Source organism: Pangasianodon hypophthalmus, chromosome 11, assembly GCF_027358585.1.
Source record: "Pangasianodon hypophthalmus isolate fPanHyp1 chromosome 11, fPanHyp1.pri, whole genome shotgun sequence".
Classification (NCBI taxonomy): Eukaryota; Metazoa; Chordata; class Actinopteri; order Siluriformes; family Pangasiidae; genus Pangasianodon; species Pangasianodon hypophthalmus.
The window spans coordinates 10,650,193-10,665,534 of NC_069720.1; the positions used below are offsets into that span (position 1 = coordinate 10,650,193).

Genomic DNA, 15,342 nt, shown 5'->3' on the forward strand with positions numbered 1-15,342 from the left:
GTAATCTGAGGGGCTTCAGTTTCTACTTTGTTCACCGCAAGACCACCAGTCTCACACACACACACACACACACAGAGAGAGAGAGAGAGAGAGAGAGAGGAGAACTTCTCTGATTTCTCTGACATCAGAAGGTAGAGAGTTGTAGATTTTATATAAAAATAATTTCACACGTCTCACTAAATCTAATCTCAATCACTTTGTCACCTGTGTTATTAATTCGTTTCATTAATTCTGTACAACATTCTGTCATAACTACTCCATTTAATATCTAAGACTAAATGTGCCCCAATAATTCAGAGACATTGTCTACATAATTCTATAAATGGACAAATGAAAAATACATAAAAAAATAAATACACCCAAGAACAAATAAATGCATACATTAATACATAATAAATACATACAGTATAAAATAATATCGAAATATTAAATATAATTTTTAATGACTACATAATTTAAAATTATATCAGTTGTATTGTATATTATAAAATCTCAATAACTCGAATAACTTTTAAAATGATAAATATAACCGTAGTGAATAAAAGAATTCACTTCCGCTTCAGCCGTGACCCCGGAACTGAAAGTCTGGCAGTTGTTATAGTAACGGCGGTGTGTTTATGTTAAAGCTTTAATAATGACGGGGTCAGAGCAGGGTGCCAATACTTTTCTCATCAGGCCAAATTATCAACACAGGTAAGACACAGACATTATTACTGTTATTTATTTATAACTGTATTTAATGAGGAAATTATTCCGTTCTAAAAAGAATACAGAACTGTTACTGTATATTTCGCAAGTTAGCTATAAAGCTACAGGACTGTTTCCGGTCAGTCATCCGGGGGGCGCGAGAGCACATTTACTAGAACCTGCAAAGTCCATGTTGATGCTGTCCTGAGGTACGTATCCGTCACTTAACCTCTGATGTATACATTCACTGAGCACTTTATTAGGAACACCTGTACACCTACTCATTCATGCAGTTATCTAATCAGCCAATCACACAGCAGCAATGCAATGTATAAAATCATCCAGATATGGGCCAGCAGCTTTGGGTAATGTTCACATCAACCATCAGAATGAAGAAAAAATGTGATTTTGACCATGGCATCATTGTTGATGCCAGATGGGCTGGTTTGAATATTTCTATAACTGCTGATCTCCTGGGATTTTCACTCACAGCAGTCTCTACAGTTTACACAGAATGGTACAATAAAGAAAAAAACATCCCTATGAGCAGAAGTTCTGCAGATTGAACTGTCTTGTTGATGAGAGAGGTTAAAGGAGAATGGCCAGACTGGTTTGAGCTGACAGAAAGGCTACAGTAACTCAGATAACCACTCTGTACAATTGTGGTGAACAGAAAAGCATCTCAGAATGCACAACACGTTGAACCTTGGGGCAGATGGGCTACAACAACAGAAGATCACATCGGGTTCCACTTCTGTCAGCCAAGAACAGAAAGCTGAGGCTGCAGTGGGCACAGAATCACCAAAACTGGACAGTTGAAGACTGGAAAAATGTAGCCTGGTCTGATGAATCTTGATTTCTGCTGAGGTACACAGATGGTAGGCTCAGAATTTGGTGCCAACAGCATGAATCCATGGACCCAACCTGCCTTTTGTCAACAGTCCAGGCTGGTGGAGGTGGTGTAATGGTGTGGGGAATGTTTTCTTGGTACATTTTGGGCCCCTTTAATACCAAACAGTCATCGCTTGAATGCCACAGCCTATTTGAGCAGTGTTGCTGACCAAGTGTTTCCCTTCATTGCACACAATTTACCCATCTTCTAATGACTACTTCCAGCAAGATAATGCACCATGTCACAAAGCAAAAGTCGTCTCAAACTGGTTTTATGAACATGACAGTGAGTTCAGTGTTCTTCAGTGGCCTTCCCATTCACCAGATCTGAATCCAATAGAGCACCTTTGGGATGTGATAAAATGGAAGATTCACAGCGTGAAAGGTCGCCTGAAAAATCTGCAGGAATTGCATGATGCAATCATCTCAACATGGACCACAATCTCAAAGGAATGTTTCCAACATCTTGTGGAATCCATGCCATGAAGAATTGAGGCTGTTTTGAGAGCAAAGGAAGGCCCTACCCAGTATTAGTATACCTAATAAAGTGCTCAGTGAGTGTATATCATTTATCACACCACAGCACCATTGAATTCTGGATTGTGGTCAGAAGTTGTTGATTAATTTCCATAACAGCATCTCTGGCAATAGTGTGCTTTGCGGTTTCTTGGTAACATGACAAGCTGCGTATCTTTTTTTTGTTTTTTTTTTGTCTTAATCAAATTGTTGTGGTATAATAGGAATAAAACATTTGGGGATGTGTTGATAGGAAAATAATCAAATCCAGGGTGGGAACACTAACTCCATTTCATCATGCCAGCCCTTTGTGAATTATTTTCCTGTAACAGCATGCCCCCTAGTGTTTAATTCTTTACATAACATTGATAATGTAATGATGTGATGACAGATGGTTCTGAAATATCACAGCTCTCTCAGTATTTTATAACAAACTAAAGAAGTTAAAATCTTGCACTGGTTTACAACTACGTTTGTGTTTCTTTTTCCTCCTTTTCAGCATTAAAGAATGTATTTTTGTACATTTCTTGTAGTCTTACTTAAAACTATAATTGAATTGATTAGGTGTTTAAACACACTGCTGATGTTTTAAAGTTTGTTATCGTGACACAGATTACAGAAATTTAAGTATCATGATGTGATGTTTCTGTCACATCATCCAGCAGTCAGTCAGTGCTGTTAATGTGGTGTGTGTGTGTGTGTGTGTGTGTGTGTGTGTGTGTGCTGCAGGTTCAGGGTGTCGGTGGTGAGAGAGTGTATTAGAGAGATCCTGAGAGAGAATTTATCAGGTGTTAAGTATGATCCTGAGGAAACACCGTCACTCACACGAACACTCGCTGACGCCATTAAACACCGAGTTAAAGGTCAGAACACTAACATTAAGACTAACACCACGACTCACCTTAGTACTCACTTTAACACTCACACCAGCCTACATGCCTAAATTAACAAGATAATTTATAAGTGTTTCATCTTTGACATCTTTTCACTTTACACACACTCCATCACTAACAAAAGGCTACTGTTTAAACTCATATTGATATTTCTTGTGTTTTTGTGTTTTATTAAACATCATGCATCATTAAAAAGTTTAATTACTGAACAAAAGTACTGACATCACACAATTAAATTTATATAACTGTGTCCGTGTCCGTGTGTGTGTGTGTGTGTTTGTGTGTGTGTGTGTACAGGTCTGGGTTTGGACAGATACAAACTGGTGGTGGAGGTGATGATCGGAGAACAGAGAGGACAGGGTGTGACGTAAGAACAAACACACACACACACACACACACACACACACACACACACTGCTTTAAAGGTGCACTTTGTAAGATTTGTCAAAATTTGTCAAGATTAGTTCTGTAAGGGTAAATAGTTGAATTAAGCAATATCACTCTCGCAGATAGTGGCTCTAATTTTTGCAAGATGGTGACTCATATTTCGACCCAAAAAAAGCTTAGAAACACATAATGGGAGTGAATGGCACCATGCTGTCCACTCATATAGAGTCATTGGGACCTTCTTTCCAGCTCCGATGAGAGAGTCGTGGTCAAAATGTAGCCTTCAGCACATGATTTACTACAGTATACAGTTCATTTGTCTTTAAAATGTACTTTAAATGAATTGTAATATTCTAATAAAGTGAAAAAGTGTGAAAAATTGGTTGTTTATTATACGTTACATGCCAGGGGTATTCGTATTAGCTATTCTCATCACAAGCTAACTGTACTAGGTACAAACACTCTCCAGAGACGCCAGTGATCTTTGCTATTTTCTTCCAACCTTTATTTTTCTTTAAATCTCTCTATACACATTCAGTGAGAGGTTGTATATGACAGAATAGAATGAAAAGACTTTTACATTTTTATTCCTTTTTTGGCCCAAGCAGTAAACAGGAACTAAAGTTGTGAGGGGGGATGAGAAAATGTTGTACCACACACACGATACGATTGGTTCAAGGAATCATTTGAGGCAGTCTTTTGGATTGGTCATATCTAATTTCCATAAAGTTGAGGAAATCTCATCTGAAGTTGCGGCTCCGTGTTGTGCGCGTACATGAATGGTCATGTACATGAATGGTCACCCTTTGCTTTGTCACTTGATAGTGTAAATGTACCTTTGTAGAGATTACATGTACATACATTTCCAGGAGTAACCATGCTAATTCTTTATTCCCATCACCAGTAATAAATTACCCCATCTTGGAAAAGCACGCAAGTTTATTCTATACTGTCTTCTTTGTTAATATTTTTGGAAGCACAGAGTGATTTTTTGCTGACAGGAGAGATACCTGGCTGTGCTGGGCGCTTGCTGATTTCAAACTGAAATGGGGGTAGCGTGAAGGGGTATTGGAGCGTGGCTATAAAATGACTCACAGGAGGCCCATCCAAACACAAAAAGCTGCCAAGACCGTAAGACAGTTTTCCAAACAGGTTTAGCCACATAATAAATACACTTGTGCTGAGGCCCTGGCTTAAACAATTATTTTAATCATGTTCTACATATTTTCCATGTTATTTGGATTAGTAAGAAATTTTTTTTTCAACTATTGCACCTTTATTCTCACAGTTTATTCTCACACAGTGCTGTAGTGCCCTTTGGTGGCTCCAGTGTTTAGTTTAGTCAAGTTGTCAAGTAGATCTTTAAGGTCATCACAGCCATATACTGGACTCAAAGTGCAAGATAGCTACGTGTGTGACATGCACAGTGCTGACAGGACATAAATAAAGTGCAACAGGAATAAGAAGCATGCAGGGAGGGGGTATATGAAACAGTGGGGGTGAGTACACAAAGGAGGCAGAGTAGAGCATAACTACTCCTACACAGAGGGGAAGTCGAGCTTAAATACTCCAATCACAAAGAACATTTAACATGACAATAAGAGAGTGAAGTAACCATAAGGTCCATAGCTGTGACTACACCTACACTTTCTGGATTAATACATACAGGAAGCAAGCACACTATGTTTTAGAGGTTTTTACTTTCATGCAATGTGGGCCCTGCCAAGTTCATTAACATGATACATAATCATTTAATTATTTAAAAAAAAAATAATATTAACTTGTATGTTCGTTGTGTGTGTGTGTGTGTGTGTGTGTGTGCCCGCAGGATGATGTCTCGTTGTTTCTGGGATTCAGACACTGACGGCTGTGCTAAAGAAGTTTACATTAATGTAAGACACACACAAATACAATGCCTTGTGTTTTATTCCTCACATGTGTAACTGTGTCTGTGTGTGTGTTTAACAGGACAGTATGGTGTGTATGGCTGCTGTATTTGGAGTTTATTATTATTGACAGAGGAAGAGAAGCTATGATCTAAACACACACACTCGCCGTGATGGACTCATACACCACTTTTCTCTCACACTCTCATAAACCTTTTCTATCTTTTTTTTGTAAGAAATAAACACAGCATTAGTATTTATTCATTATTTATTTACATTCATTTTTAAATAGCAACTATCAGAATAACTCATTTAAAATGTATAAAAGAACACACGCATGCCTCAGCAGTAAAGCACCTGAAAACCTTTATGCACTTCAACACAGTTTATTAATGGTGTGAAAGTGCAAGTGTGTTTACAGGAGCTTTTATTTCAGCAGTTAAACACTGACACAGTGAATTTTATTTCCTGTGATTTCATTGTGTTTGCCTTCAAACTTTCACCTGATTGTTGACAGAAACAGTTTGATAAACAGCTCTCAGGCTTCAGAAAGGAAACAAGAGGCAAGAAAACATCCAGACAACACATGAGTGAAAGTAAAGACACATTTGGGTCCTGTATCTACATTTATATCTGAGTAAAAATACAATAAAACTGGATTATAAATCCAGAAAAATATGTGTGAATATGTTTTATAATGTATGTGTGTGTGTGTGTGTGTGTGTGTGTGTATATATATATATATATATATATATATATATATATATATATATATATATATATATATATATATATGTAATCAGAATGGCATTTTTAATAATTATAATCACTCAGTATGATTTCTGTTACTCTTGTACAACACACATAGATAACATAGCAATGGTGTGCATTGTAAAAATAATTAAAACAGTTACAAGTAGAATATTTTAATTTTTTAAAAACAAATTCCCTTAGCTAGTGAGTCAGCTGTAACGGCCCAGACATGATTTCATTTTTTAAATTCATAATTACATTTCACTAAGCCGATTTTTTCTTCCATAAGAAAGTTCACAGAAACATTAAGAGAGACTCTGATTGGACACAAATGTACACATCATTGTATTGTTTAAATACACCTGCATATACATGTCCATAACACCAACACACACCTCCAAGTCAAAGTGTGTTTGTTTCTTTCCCTAAGTCACATGTGGTCTCGTTTTCATGACATTCATAAAACTCATAATCTCCATCGGCAGCAGCATTGCCATTAGCAACATCACTCAGGACACTGCGCACAGTGGCTCGTGTCATGCTCAGAGAGTACTTCCTGTGGGCAGAGCCTCGTTTGTGAACGCACATCACGTCCTTGAACATCTCACGGAAGCGGGTGGACATGAGGTTGTAGAGCACGGGGTTCACGGCCGAGCTGAGGTAGAAGAATACGCCCGAGAAGACGTGGACATACTCAAACACCCGAAACATCTCCACACCAGAGAACTCATCCATGAAACTCCACATGAGGCGATCTGTGTGAAACGGTGCCCAGCAGATCCCGAACATCACCACCAACACAACTGTAACACAAACACTGATATTATACACGATGCTAAACTGCCATACACTTCCATTACATATTAGCTATGAAGCTCTCTTTCAGCCAAACGTAGGAGAATGAAACAGTACAGGAGAGTGAGACACTACAGGACAGTGATACACACTACAGGAGACTGAGAGACACTACAGGAGACTGAGAGACACTACAGGAGTGTGTGACAGACTACAAGAGAGTGAGACACTACAGGAGACTGAGAGACACTACAGGAAAGTCAGATCACAGGAGATTGAGACACACTACACAAGAGTGAGAGACACTACAGGAGTGTGTGACACACTACGTGAAAGTAAGAGATACTCCAGGAAAGTAGGACACACTACAGGAGAGAGAGAGACACTACAGGAGAGTGAGAGACACTACAGGAGTGTGTGACAGACTGCAGGAGACTGAGAGACACTACAGGAGTGTGTGACAGACTACAAGAGAGTGAGATGCTACAGGAGAAGGAGAGACACTACAGGAAAGTGAGACAGATTACAGGAGATTGAGACTTACTACACAAGGGTGAGAGACACTACAGGAGTGTGTGACACACTAAAAGAAAGTAAGAGATACTCCAGGAGAGTAGGGCACACTATAGGAGAGTGAGAGACACTACAGGAGAGTGAGAGACACTACAGGAGAGTGAGACACATCAGGATAGTGAAACAGACTACAGGAGATTGAGACATACTACAGGAGTGTGTGACACACTCCAGGAGAGTGAGACACTACAGGAGACTGAGAGACACTACAGGAGAGTGAAACACACTACAGGAGAGTGAGAGACACCACAGAAGAGTGAAACACACTACAGAAGAGTGAGAGACACTACAGAAGAGTGAGAGACACCACAGAAGAGTGAAACACACTACAGAAGAGTGAGAGACACTACAGAAGAGTGAGAGACACTACGGGAGAGTGAAACACACTATAGGAGAGTGAGAGACACTACAGAAGAGTGAGAGACACTACGGGAGAGTGAAACACACTATAGGAGAGTGAGAGACACTACAGGAGAGTGGTACATGCTACAGGAGAGTGAGAGACACTACAGAAGAGTGAGAGACACTACAGGAGAGTGAAACACACTATAGGAGAGTGAGAGACACTACAGGAGAGTGGTACATGCTACAGGAGAGTGAGAGACACTACAGAAGAGTGAGAGACACTACGGGAGAGTGAAACACACTATAGGAGAGTGAGAGACACTACGGGAGAGTGAAACACACTATAGGAGAGTGAGAGACACTATAGGAGAGTGAAACAAACTATAGGAGTGTGAGAGACACTACAGGAGAGTGGGACATGCTACAGGAGAGTGAGAGACACTACAGGAGAGTGGGACATGCTACAGAAGAGTGAGAGACACTACAGGAGAGTGGGACATGCTACAGGAGAGTAAGAGTGCTCAGAGTATTTGTGTTTTCCTCACACAGCATCTTGGTGACCTGTTGTCTTCGTGTTCGTGGTTGTTGAGTGCGCACACTAGCGTTTCTGTGGCCATTGTTCTCACACTCAGCTTTAGCCTGCAGCATCTTCTCCCTCTTCAGCTGGATGCCGATGAGCAGATAGAGTGTGCTGATTGTCATCATGGGCAGGATGAAAAAGATGAGTGTGCTGATCTGGATGATCAGGTTATAGATCCAGCGTGGTTTCACCAGCGTGCACATAGCTGAACTCAGCTCGCGCCCCTCTCCACTCCCACGGGGTTTTGGCAGTGTGAAAATTCCATGCAGGCTCGCATTGGGCAGCGCACAAATCACAGATGCAATCCAAACACAGATGATCACACGCTTGGCATGGGCACGTGTCACCACACATTTCGCCCTCAGTGGGTGCACGACGGCGATGTAGCGCTCCACACTGAGCGCCGTCACATTCAACACCGAGGCGAAACACACCGTCTCAAACAGGAAGGTTTTGAAGTAGCAGCCGCTCTTCCCGAGCAGGAAGGGGTAGTTACTCCACAGTTCGTACAGCTCCAGCGGCATGCCAAGGATGAGCACCAGCAGGTCGGACACAGCCAGACTGAACAGGTAGAAGTTGGTGGGTGTGCGCATGACTGGGTGGCGTGTGATCACAGCGCAGGTGAGAGTGTTCCCCACTGCTCCCACACTGAAGATCAGCATGTAAGTGATGCACACAGGCAGGAAGACGGGGGAGCGCCGAGGACCCAGGTACTTCGTCAGGTAATCATCCAGGCTCAGGCAGTAATCCTCCATCTCCATGTCACTCAGGTTTACCGGGAAGGTGGAGTTGCACAGGAACTCCTGAACACAGCTCAGCACCGCAGATGAACAGTTTGTTTCGGACATGATCAACTGAACCTGAGCAAAACACACAGACACCAGAACACAATAAATATGATTAATAAGCATTTTTGTCTTTACTGTAGATGTGTTCCATTATTTTACTTTACATCCCTTTAGGCCACTTTGCTAACTCACAGACTGCCCACAGACTGACTGTTTTTTTAGAAGGCGGGGTCTGTGTTTTGCATAGAGCCTGATTCTTTTGTGGACAAGTCTGAGTAGAGGATTTTACACAAACTTTCTCACCACTTCCTCACCTACTGAACACCATGCTAATACCACTGAACCCACCAGATTGTCAGACTGAACATCAGGCTATATAACTCCACCCCTTTCTGCAGGAAGGGTCACCACGGCAACCTAGTATGAGTGTAATATTACACCTTTTTTATATTTTTGTCTATTTCCATGAGCAAGTTAAATGAAAATCTCATCATCATCATTATCATCATCATCACTATCAAGGATGATTTTAGTCCTATATCATATATAGTTAATGTATTTGTTGGATAATAAGCCTCGACCGTATCTGATTGTTCAGCAGGAACACACTCCACTTTGGCAGAGAAAAACTGCATCCCTGAATGGATACAGTGAATGTAATAAAAATAAAATATTAAACAGATTTGGTAAAAAGATACAAAAAGGAATCGAGTTCATCAAAATGCAGGTGTATTTTAAGGACAAATGATAAACAGACAGTTGAATCAGCTCTATATTCATCAAATCAAACCTCTGTTGAAAACATATGCACTTTAATTAGCTTACTTTTTGTTTTTTACTTTTTGTTTTTTTTTTGCTAAATTCATTAATTCATTTGTATTCTGTATCAGTCAGGAGAGGATCAATTCCTTTGAGTCTGTTTCCTTTCAATGTGACAGTGGTGTGGGAAAACTCCCTCAGAAAGAAATCTTGAGAGGGAACTCAAAAGGGAATCCAGCGTCTACTGGGTGACACTGGAGCTTTTAAAAGCAGCAGTGCATTATGGGTAATTTGCTCCTGAAGTCTGCAGTGATTTATTTTTTCATCTAAACAACATAAAAGAAGTACTGAAACATGAAGGCAGCTAGGAAACTCAACAAAGGGCCAGTTAATACAGTATTGTTTACTGTTAGTCTTGTATAAAGTGTTTTAGATGTTTGAGAAATTAGCTCAGAACTTAGTGTTTATGTAAATATACGTGTGTGTATGAGTGTGTGTGTATGCGTGTGTTATTCTAATTAAAATATAGTGGATTAACAAGTGAAATTGTGCCTCAGTAAAACAGTATTGTAATTATAGTACATTCTTTTCAAATAAAATAGCAATTGTTTCACTGTATTAATGTGTCTTCTTGTGTGGTTATCTGTAATGAGACACTTCAACCAAAAGGAGGATATTGTTATGAAGATCTGGCAACCCGGATAGTGGGACGAGGCCTGGAAAATGAGGAACTGAGATTGTGAGGATAAACTCAGCTTCGGCTTGCAAGTTGAAAAGTCCCAAATCTGATTTTTGGCTCAAAATGTGACACAAGAATCCACTCTGTTCACATCGGATTAAACTAGGGTGGAGCTGAACCAGGAAAAAAACAGGTATGAAGTATGAAGTGTGGAGAACCGAGTAGTGAACAGTAAAAGTTCTGTGACTCTTCTGAAGTGGAACACCACCAAGACCAGCTGGAATAAAGTTTCTTCACAAGTACAGAACTTCACATGAATATAGATTTGGTTCTGTAAGGCAAAGAGCTTCATTTTCATTGGTTCCATGCTGCAGAACCAGAGTGATGTTCCCTTACAGATTGACTGAGTTTTCACTGTCTGCATTATAGAGCAGAAATAAATGATAAAGTCATTAAAGTTAATGAGAAAGGCAAATAATTTAATTTAATGATACCTCTGAGGTCTAGTTTATTATCTCATTGCACATTAGCTGGTCTGTAGCTAATCAGGAACATCAAAGAACATTACATTTTCCTCGTAACTCCCATTAACAGTCTGAGGAACCCCTGAGGAACCTCCTGAGGAATCTCACGCCCAGTCACATTTTTGGTCTCCACATAACTCCAATGCAGGACTGAAATGACACACAATCAGCAGGAAGTGATTCTCTGTGTCCTGCATTTATCATGGTCAGTGTGAAGAGTGAACTCTATCCACAAACATGCATGCACTCTGATCTGCTCTTTACTGTCTACATTAAACTGTTTATCCAGTTTGTGTTCTATTCTTTCCAGTTGTTACACACGCCCCATATCCTGTCACTGTGTCTATTCTCCATATCGTCTCTTTGTCCGGTCCCTGTATCTTTTTTTTTTGTCCCATGTTTTGTCTCCGTGTCTATGTCCTACACTTCTTACCCCAGGTATACAGCAGTTTATGAACAGATTTGGGGTCAGTGAGGTGTTTTTGAAAACATGAAGCAGGTTCAGACTTCCTCAGAGAGTCAGTGTTAGAATACTGAATACTGATCACGATAGTCTCCAGAGCAGTATTATTTATTTGTTTGTTTGTTTAAATGTAATTTTATGAGGAATAAATGAATAAATAAAGAATGATATTCTGTGTGAGGTGAAGCTCAATACAATACTCTTTGCTGCTCTGCCCTGAGATTCAGAGTCTGTTGGTGTGCTGATTCTCTTAAAGCTTAAACCTGAGTTTAACTACTTCTACATTCTGATCATTAATCCATGCACTGAACAAATCATTTCTTACTAGAGGGTCTGATGGACAAAAGAGCTCATTCTGCAGTGTGGATGTTTTATATTCAACATGATACATGAAACATGATATGTGATTTTTATTTTCATGAATATTATTACATTATTATCACTTTAACACCAGAATAAAGAGTTTAAACTGTCAAACTGAATCAGATACAGGAAAAAAATCAGGAGCGTACAGTTTATTTCTCAAAAAATTGAAAGAAATAGGAAATAGGAAAAAGAAAAGGCATAAGCTGGGGCAGGTTTGAACAGGTTTCACACTGAAATCTCATAGGGTTTTCAGACTGACACCAGTCCAGACATAATCAGTCGGAAACCCCCCTGAATTCCCCTGTTACACACAGACACTGTTTTATTTTAGCAAAGTGTTGGCGTGAGGAAGTTCAATGCTGATAAGCCCACCCAACACATACACTTCCACACACACTGACTTCTGAACATCTGAATCCCAAATAAATAATAATTCCACTTTCTGAATACTTTATAAGTAATTAATAAACACAGTGTTACAGTAAAATGAAGGAGTGGTGTGATGTTGCAGAGCTATTGGTACCACACTGAAATTATTATTTTCCTTGAGCACTGGTGAAACAAGTTAGTTTGTGTTCTCACTTACATTATAGCAGTTTTAAACAGTCGTAGCCGTAGTCGTCGAAGCCTCTCTTTTTTTCTGCTTGGCATGTTACAGAGAAACTGCAAAGTGTAAACTCCTCTGTCCTGAAAATGTTGGAAAACCTAATTTTACAATTTTACCTCTGGCTGTTACAAAGATCTGAGCGACTTTGACAAGGGCCAAATTTTGATGGCTAGATGACTGGGTCAGAGCATCTCCAAAACAGCTGGTCTTGTGGGGTGTTCCCAGTATGCAGAGGTTAATACCTACCAAAATTGGTCCAGGGAAGGAATCTCAGTCCCAAGTTCCTCTGAGCAGGTCTGTTTCTCCAGTTTGTGTTCCTTCTTCCAGAGCTTCCCTGGCCTCTGAACATCTCCATGATTTCCAGGAAGACATGCAGTTGGGCCATTCCAGGCTTTCTCCCAACGAGAGGGAACATCGCACGAGGGAGCGTCGTTGCCTCTACTGCGGTGGTTCCGGCCACTTCCGCTCCATGATGGGGAAAATTAGAGCTCCTCCTACTAATGCCGTCCTAGCTGTTCCAGCCACTCTGTCCTGGGAGGGTCACCAGCATCTGGTCCAGGCTGTGATTGATTCCGGCGCCGCAGGTGACTTCATGGATCTATCCTTGGCTAAGGAACTTAAGATCCCTACACAACTTCTTCCTCACCCCCAGGCAGTTACAGCTTTGGATGGCAGACCTCTGGAACTGGGCAAAGTAACAGAGGCCACTCAGACCCTGCGACTTACTATTTTTCAACACCAGCAGGAGGAGACCTTCTATCTTATTGACTCCCCTGAGTATCCTATTATCCTGGGTCACCCTTGACTGCGCAGACATAATCCCCGGATCGACTGGCCCACTGGCACCATTCTGAGCTGGGGTTCCACTTGCCAACCTGCCTACTTCAGAGTCCCTCAGCCCCTAGTTCCGTCTTGAGTCCCCAGTGTCTATCATCACTTCAAGGCAGTGTTCAGCAAGTCCCGGGCTACCTCCTTACCACCTCACTACACTTACGATTGTGCAATTGATCTACTCCCTGGTTCCTGCTCTCCCAGGGGTCGGATCTTCTCCTTATCTCCCCCCGAGCACTCTGCAATGGATACCTACAGTACATTAAGGAGTCCTTGGCAGCCTCCACTTCCCCGGCTGGGGCGGGTCTCTTCTTTGTTGAGAAGAAAGACGGGGGTCTTAGGCCTTGTATTGATTACCGGGGCCTCAACAAGATCACGTTTCGGAATCCATACCCCTTTCCTCTTATGGCCACTGCTTCTGAGCTGCTTCAAGGGGCTTCCATTTTTACTAAACTGGATCTTGACTCCTTGACAATCATCTCTACGTAAAGCCCGAGAAGTGTGAATTTCATGTTACCCAGGCTCAGTTCATCGTCACTCCTGGCCACCTGGAGATGGACCCTAAGAAGGTTGAGGCGGTCCACAACTGGCCCATACCTGCCACTGTCAAGGAGGTTCAATGTTTCATTGGCTTTGCGAGCTTCTATAGGAGGTTCACTAAGAATTTCAGCTCTGTGGTGGCCCCCTTGACGGCACTTACCCAGGGAGGAGGAACCAAGATTCACTGGGGTCCGGAGGCAGCGGGGGCCTTCGAGGATCTCAAGCGCCGCTTCACTTCTGCTCCCATTCTTTTGATCCCTGACCCAGAAAGACCTTTCGTGGTGGAGTTGGACATCTCAGAGGTGGGTGTAGGGGCCATCCTGTCACAGAGGGGTGAGGATGGAAAATTACACCGTTGTGCCTTCATGTCTCGCCGCCTGTCGGATATCGAACGCAACTACCATGTGGGGGATCAAGAGCTGCTCGCGGTAAAATTTGCCTTGGAGGAGTGGCTCCACTGGCTGGAGGGGGCTCAGCACCCTTTCCAGGTTCTCACGGACCACAAGAACCTGGAATATCTCCAGCAAGCTAAGCAGTCGAACCCTCTGCAAGCTTGATGGTCCCTGTTTTTTAATCAATTCCAGTTTCTCCTATCTTACAGACCCAGCACCAAGAATGTCAAGCCAGATGCCCTGTCTCGAGGCTACTCTCCCGAGACACAAGAGAAGCCTTTGGCATTGATTATTCCGAGGTCTAGGATTGTTGTGCCCCTTCAGTGGGAACTGGAAACTGTGGTGCATGAGGCCCTTGCCCATGAGCCCGATCCAGGCAGTAGTCCCGCTGGATGCCTGTACATTCCTCAATCTGCCCAGGCCCGGGTCTTGCAGTGGGGTCATGAGTCTCCCTTGACGTGCCATCCAGGAAGTGCTTGCACACTTGACTTCCTCCAGCAGCACTTTTGGTGGCCGTCCATCAAAGAGGACGTTAAGGTCTATGTGGAGGCCTGCCCCATGTGTAGACAGGGAAAGTCTACACGTCAGCAACCTCAGGGACTGCTCCATCCCTTACCTGTTCCCCGCAGGCCATGGTCGCACCTTTCTCTGGACTTTGTTACTCCCACCATCCCAGGGCAACACAGTCATCCTGGTGGTTGTGGACTGGTTCTCTAAGGCTGCCCAGTTCATTCCCCTGCCCAAGCTGCCTTCGGCCAAGGAGACTGCAGAAGTCCTCATGAACCATGTCTTCCGGATATTTGGAATTCCCCTGGACATTGTCTCTGACCGAGGTCCCCAATTCTTGTCCTGGTTCTGGGGGGCCTTCTGCATGCATTTTGGGGCCGCAGCCAGCCTATCGTCTGGGTTCCATCCAGAGTCTAATGGCCAGACAGAACGGATTAATCAGGATCTGGAGACCACCCTGCGGTGTATGGCGGCCAGTAATCCCACGTCTTGGGCCACCTATATCATTTGGGCTGAATATGCCCACAACACCCTCCAGTCCTCGGCCACTGGACTATCCCCCTTCAAATGCCAGTTCGGG

The 15,342-nt window shown here is 42.2% G+C and overlaps 2 protein-coding genes across 3 annotated transcripts; one reads left to right on the forward strand and one right to left on the reverse strand.

The window, feature by feature from the left end:
- Nucleotides 1-576: 576 nt before the first annotated feature.
- On the forward strand, nucleotides 577-5,942 carry dynlt2b (dynein light chain Tctex-type 2B). 2 transcript variants are annotated; one of them, XM_026930758.3, is made up of 5 exons: nucleotides 577-693; nucleotides 2,824-2,957; nucleotides 3,285-3,354; nucleotides 5,203-5,266; nucleotides 5,343-5,942. In XM_026930758.3, exons 1-5 carry the CDS (start codon nucleotides 635-637, stop codon nucleotides 5,388-5,390), a joined length of 375 nt encoding a protein of 124 aa, XP_026786559.1. In that variant the 5' UTR covers nucleotides 577-634; the 3' UTR covers nucleotides 5,391-5,942. The 2 variants fall into 2 exon arrangements, with proteins under 2 accessions (XP_026786559.1, XP_053093858.1); XM_053237883.1 differs by having other exon boundaries at nucleotides 5,203-5,942.
- A 172-nt stretch (nucleotides 5,943-6,114) lies between these two features.
- On the reverse strand, nucleotides 6,115-9,283 carry nmur1a (neuromedin U receptor 1a). Its single transcript, XM_026930895.3, has 2 exons — nucleotides 8,272-9,283; nucleotides 6,115-6,816 (listed from the first exon to the last, which is right to left on the reverse strand). Exons 1-2 carry the CDS (start codon nucleotides 9,215-9,217, stop codon nucleotides 6,416-6,418), a joined length of 1,347 nt encoding a protein of 448 aa, XP_026786696.3. The 5' UTR covers nucleotides 9,218-9,283; the 3' UTR covers nucleotides 6,115-6,415.
- Between the last annotated feature and the right edge of the window lie 6,059 nt (nucleotides 9,284-15,342).

Coding starts and splice junctions, on each gene's coding strand:
- dynlt2b (XM_053237883.1), top strand. CDS start 635: ATGACGGGGTCAGAGCAGGGTGCCAATACTTTTCTCATCAGGCCAAAT. Junction 694..2,823: donor AGGCCAAATTATCAACACAG/GTAAGACACAGA, acceptor TGTGTGCTGCAG/GTTCAGGGTGTCGGTGGTGA. Junction 3,355..5,202: donor CAGAGAGGACAGGGTGTGAC/GTAAGAACAAAC, acceptor GTGTGCCCGCAG/GATGATGTCTCGTTGTTTCT.
- nmur1a (XM_026930895.3), bottom strand. CDS start 9,217: ATGCTTATTAATCATATTTATTGTGTTCTGGTGTCTGTGTGTTTTGCT. Junction 6,817..8,271: donor ACAGGTCACCAAGATGCTGT/GTGAGGAAAACA, acceptor TTTGTGTTACAG/TTGTGTTGGTGGTGATGTTC.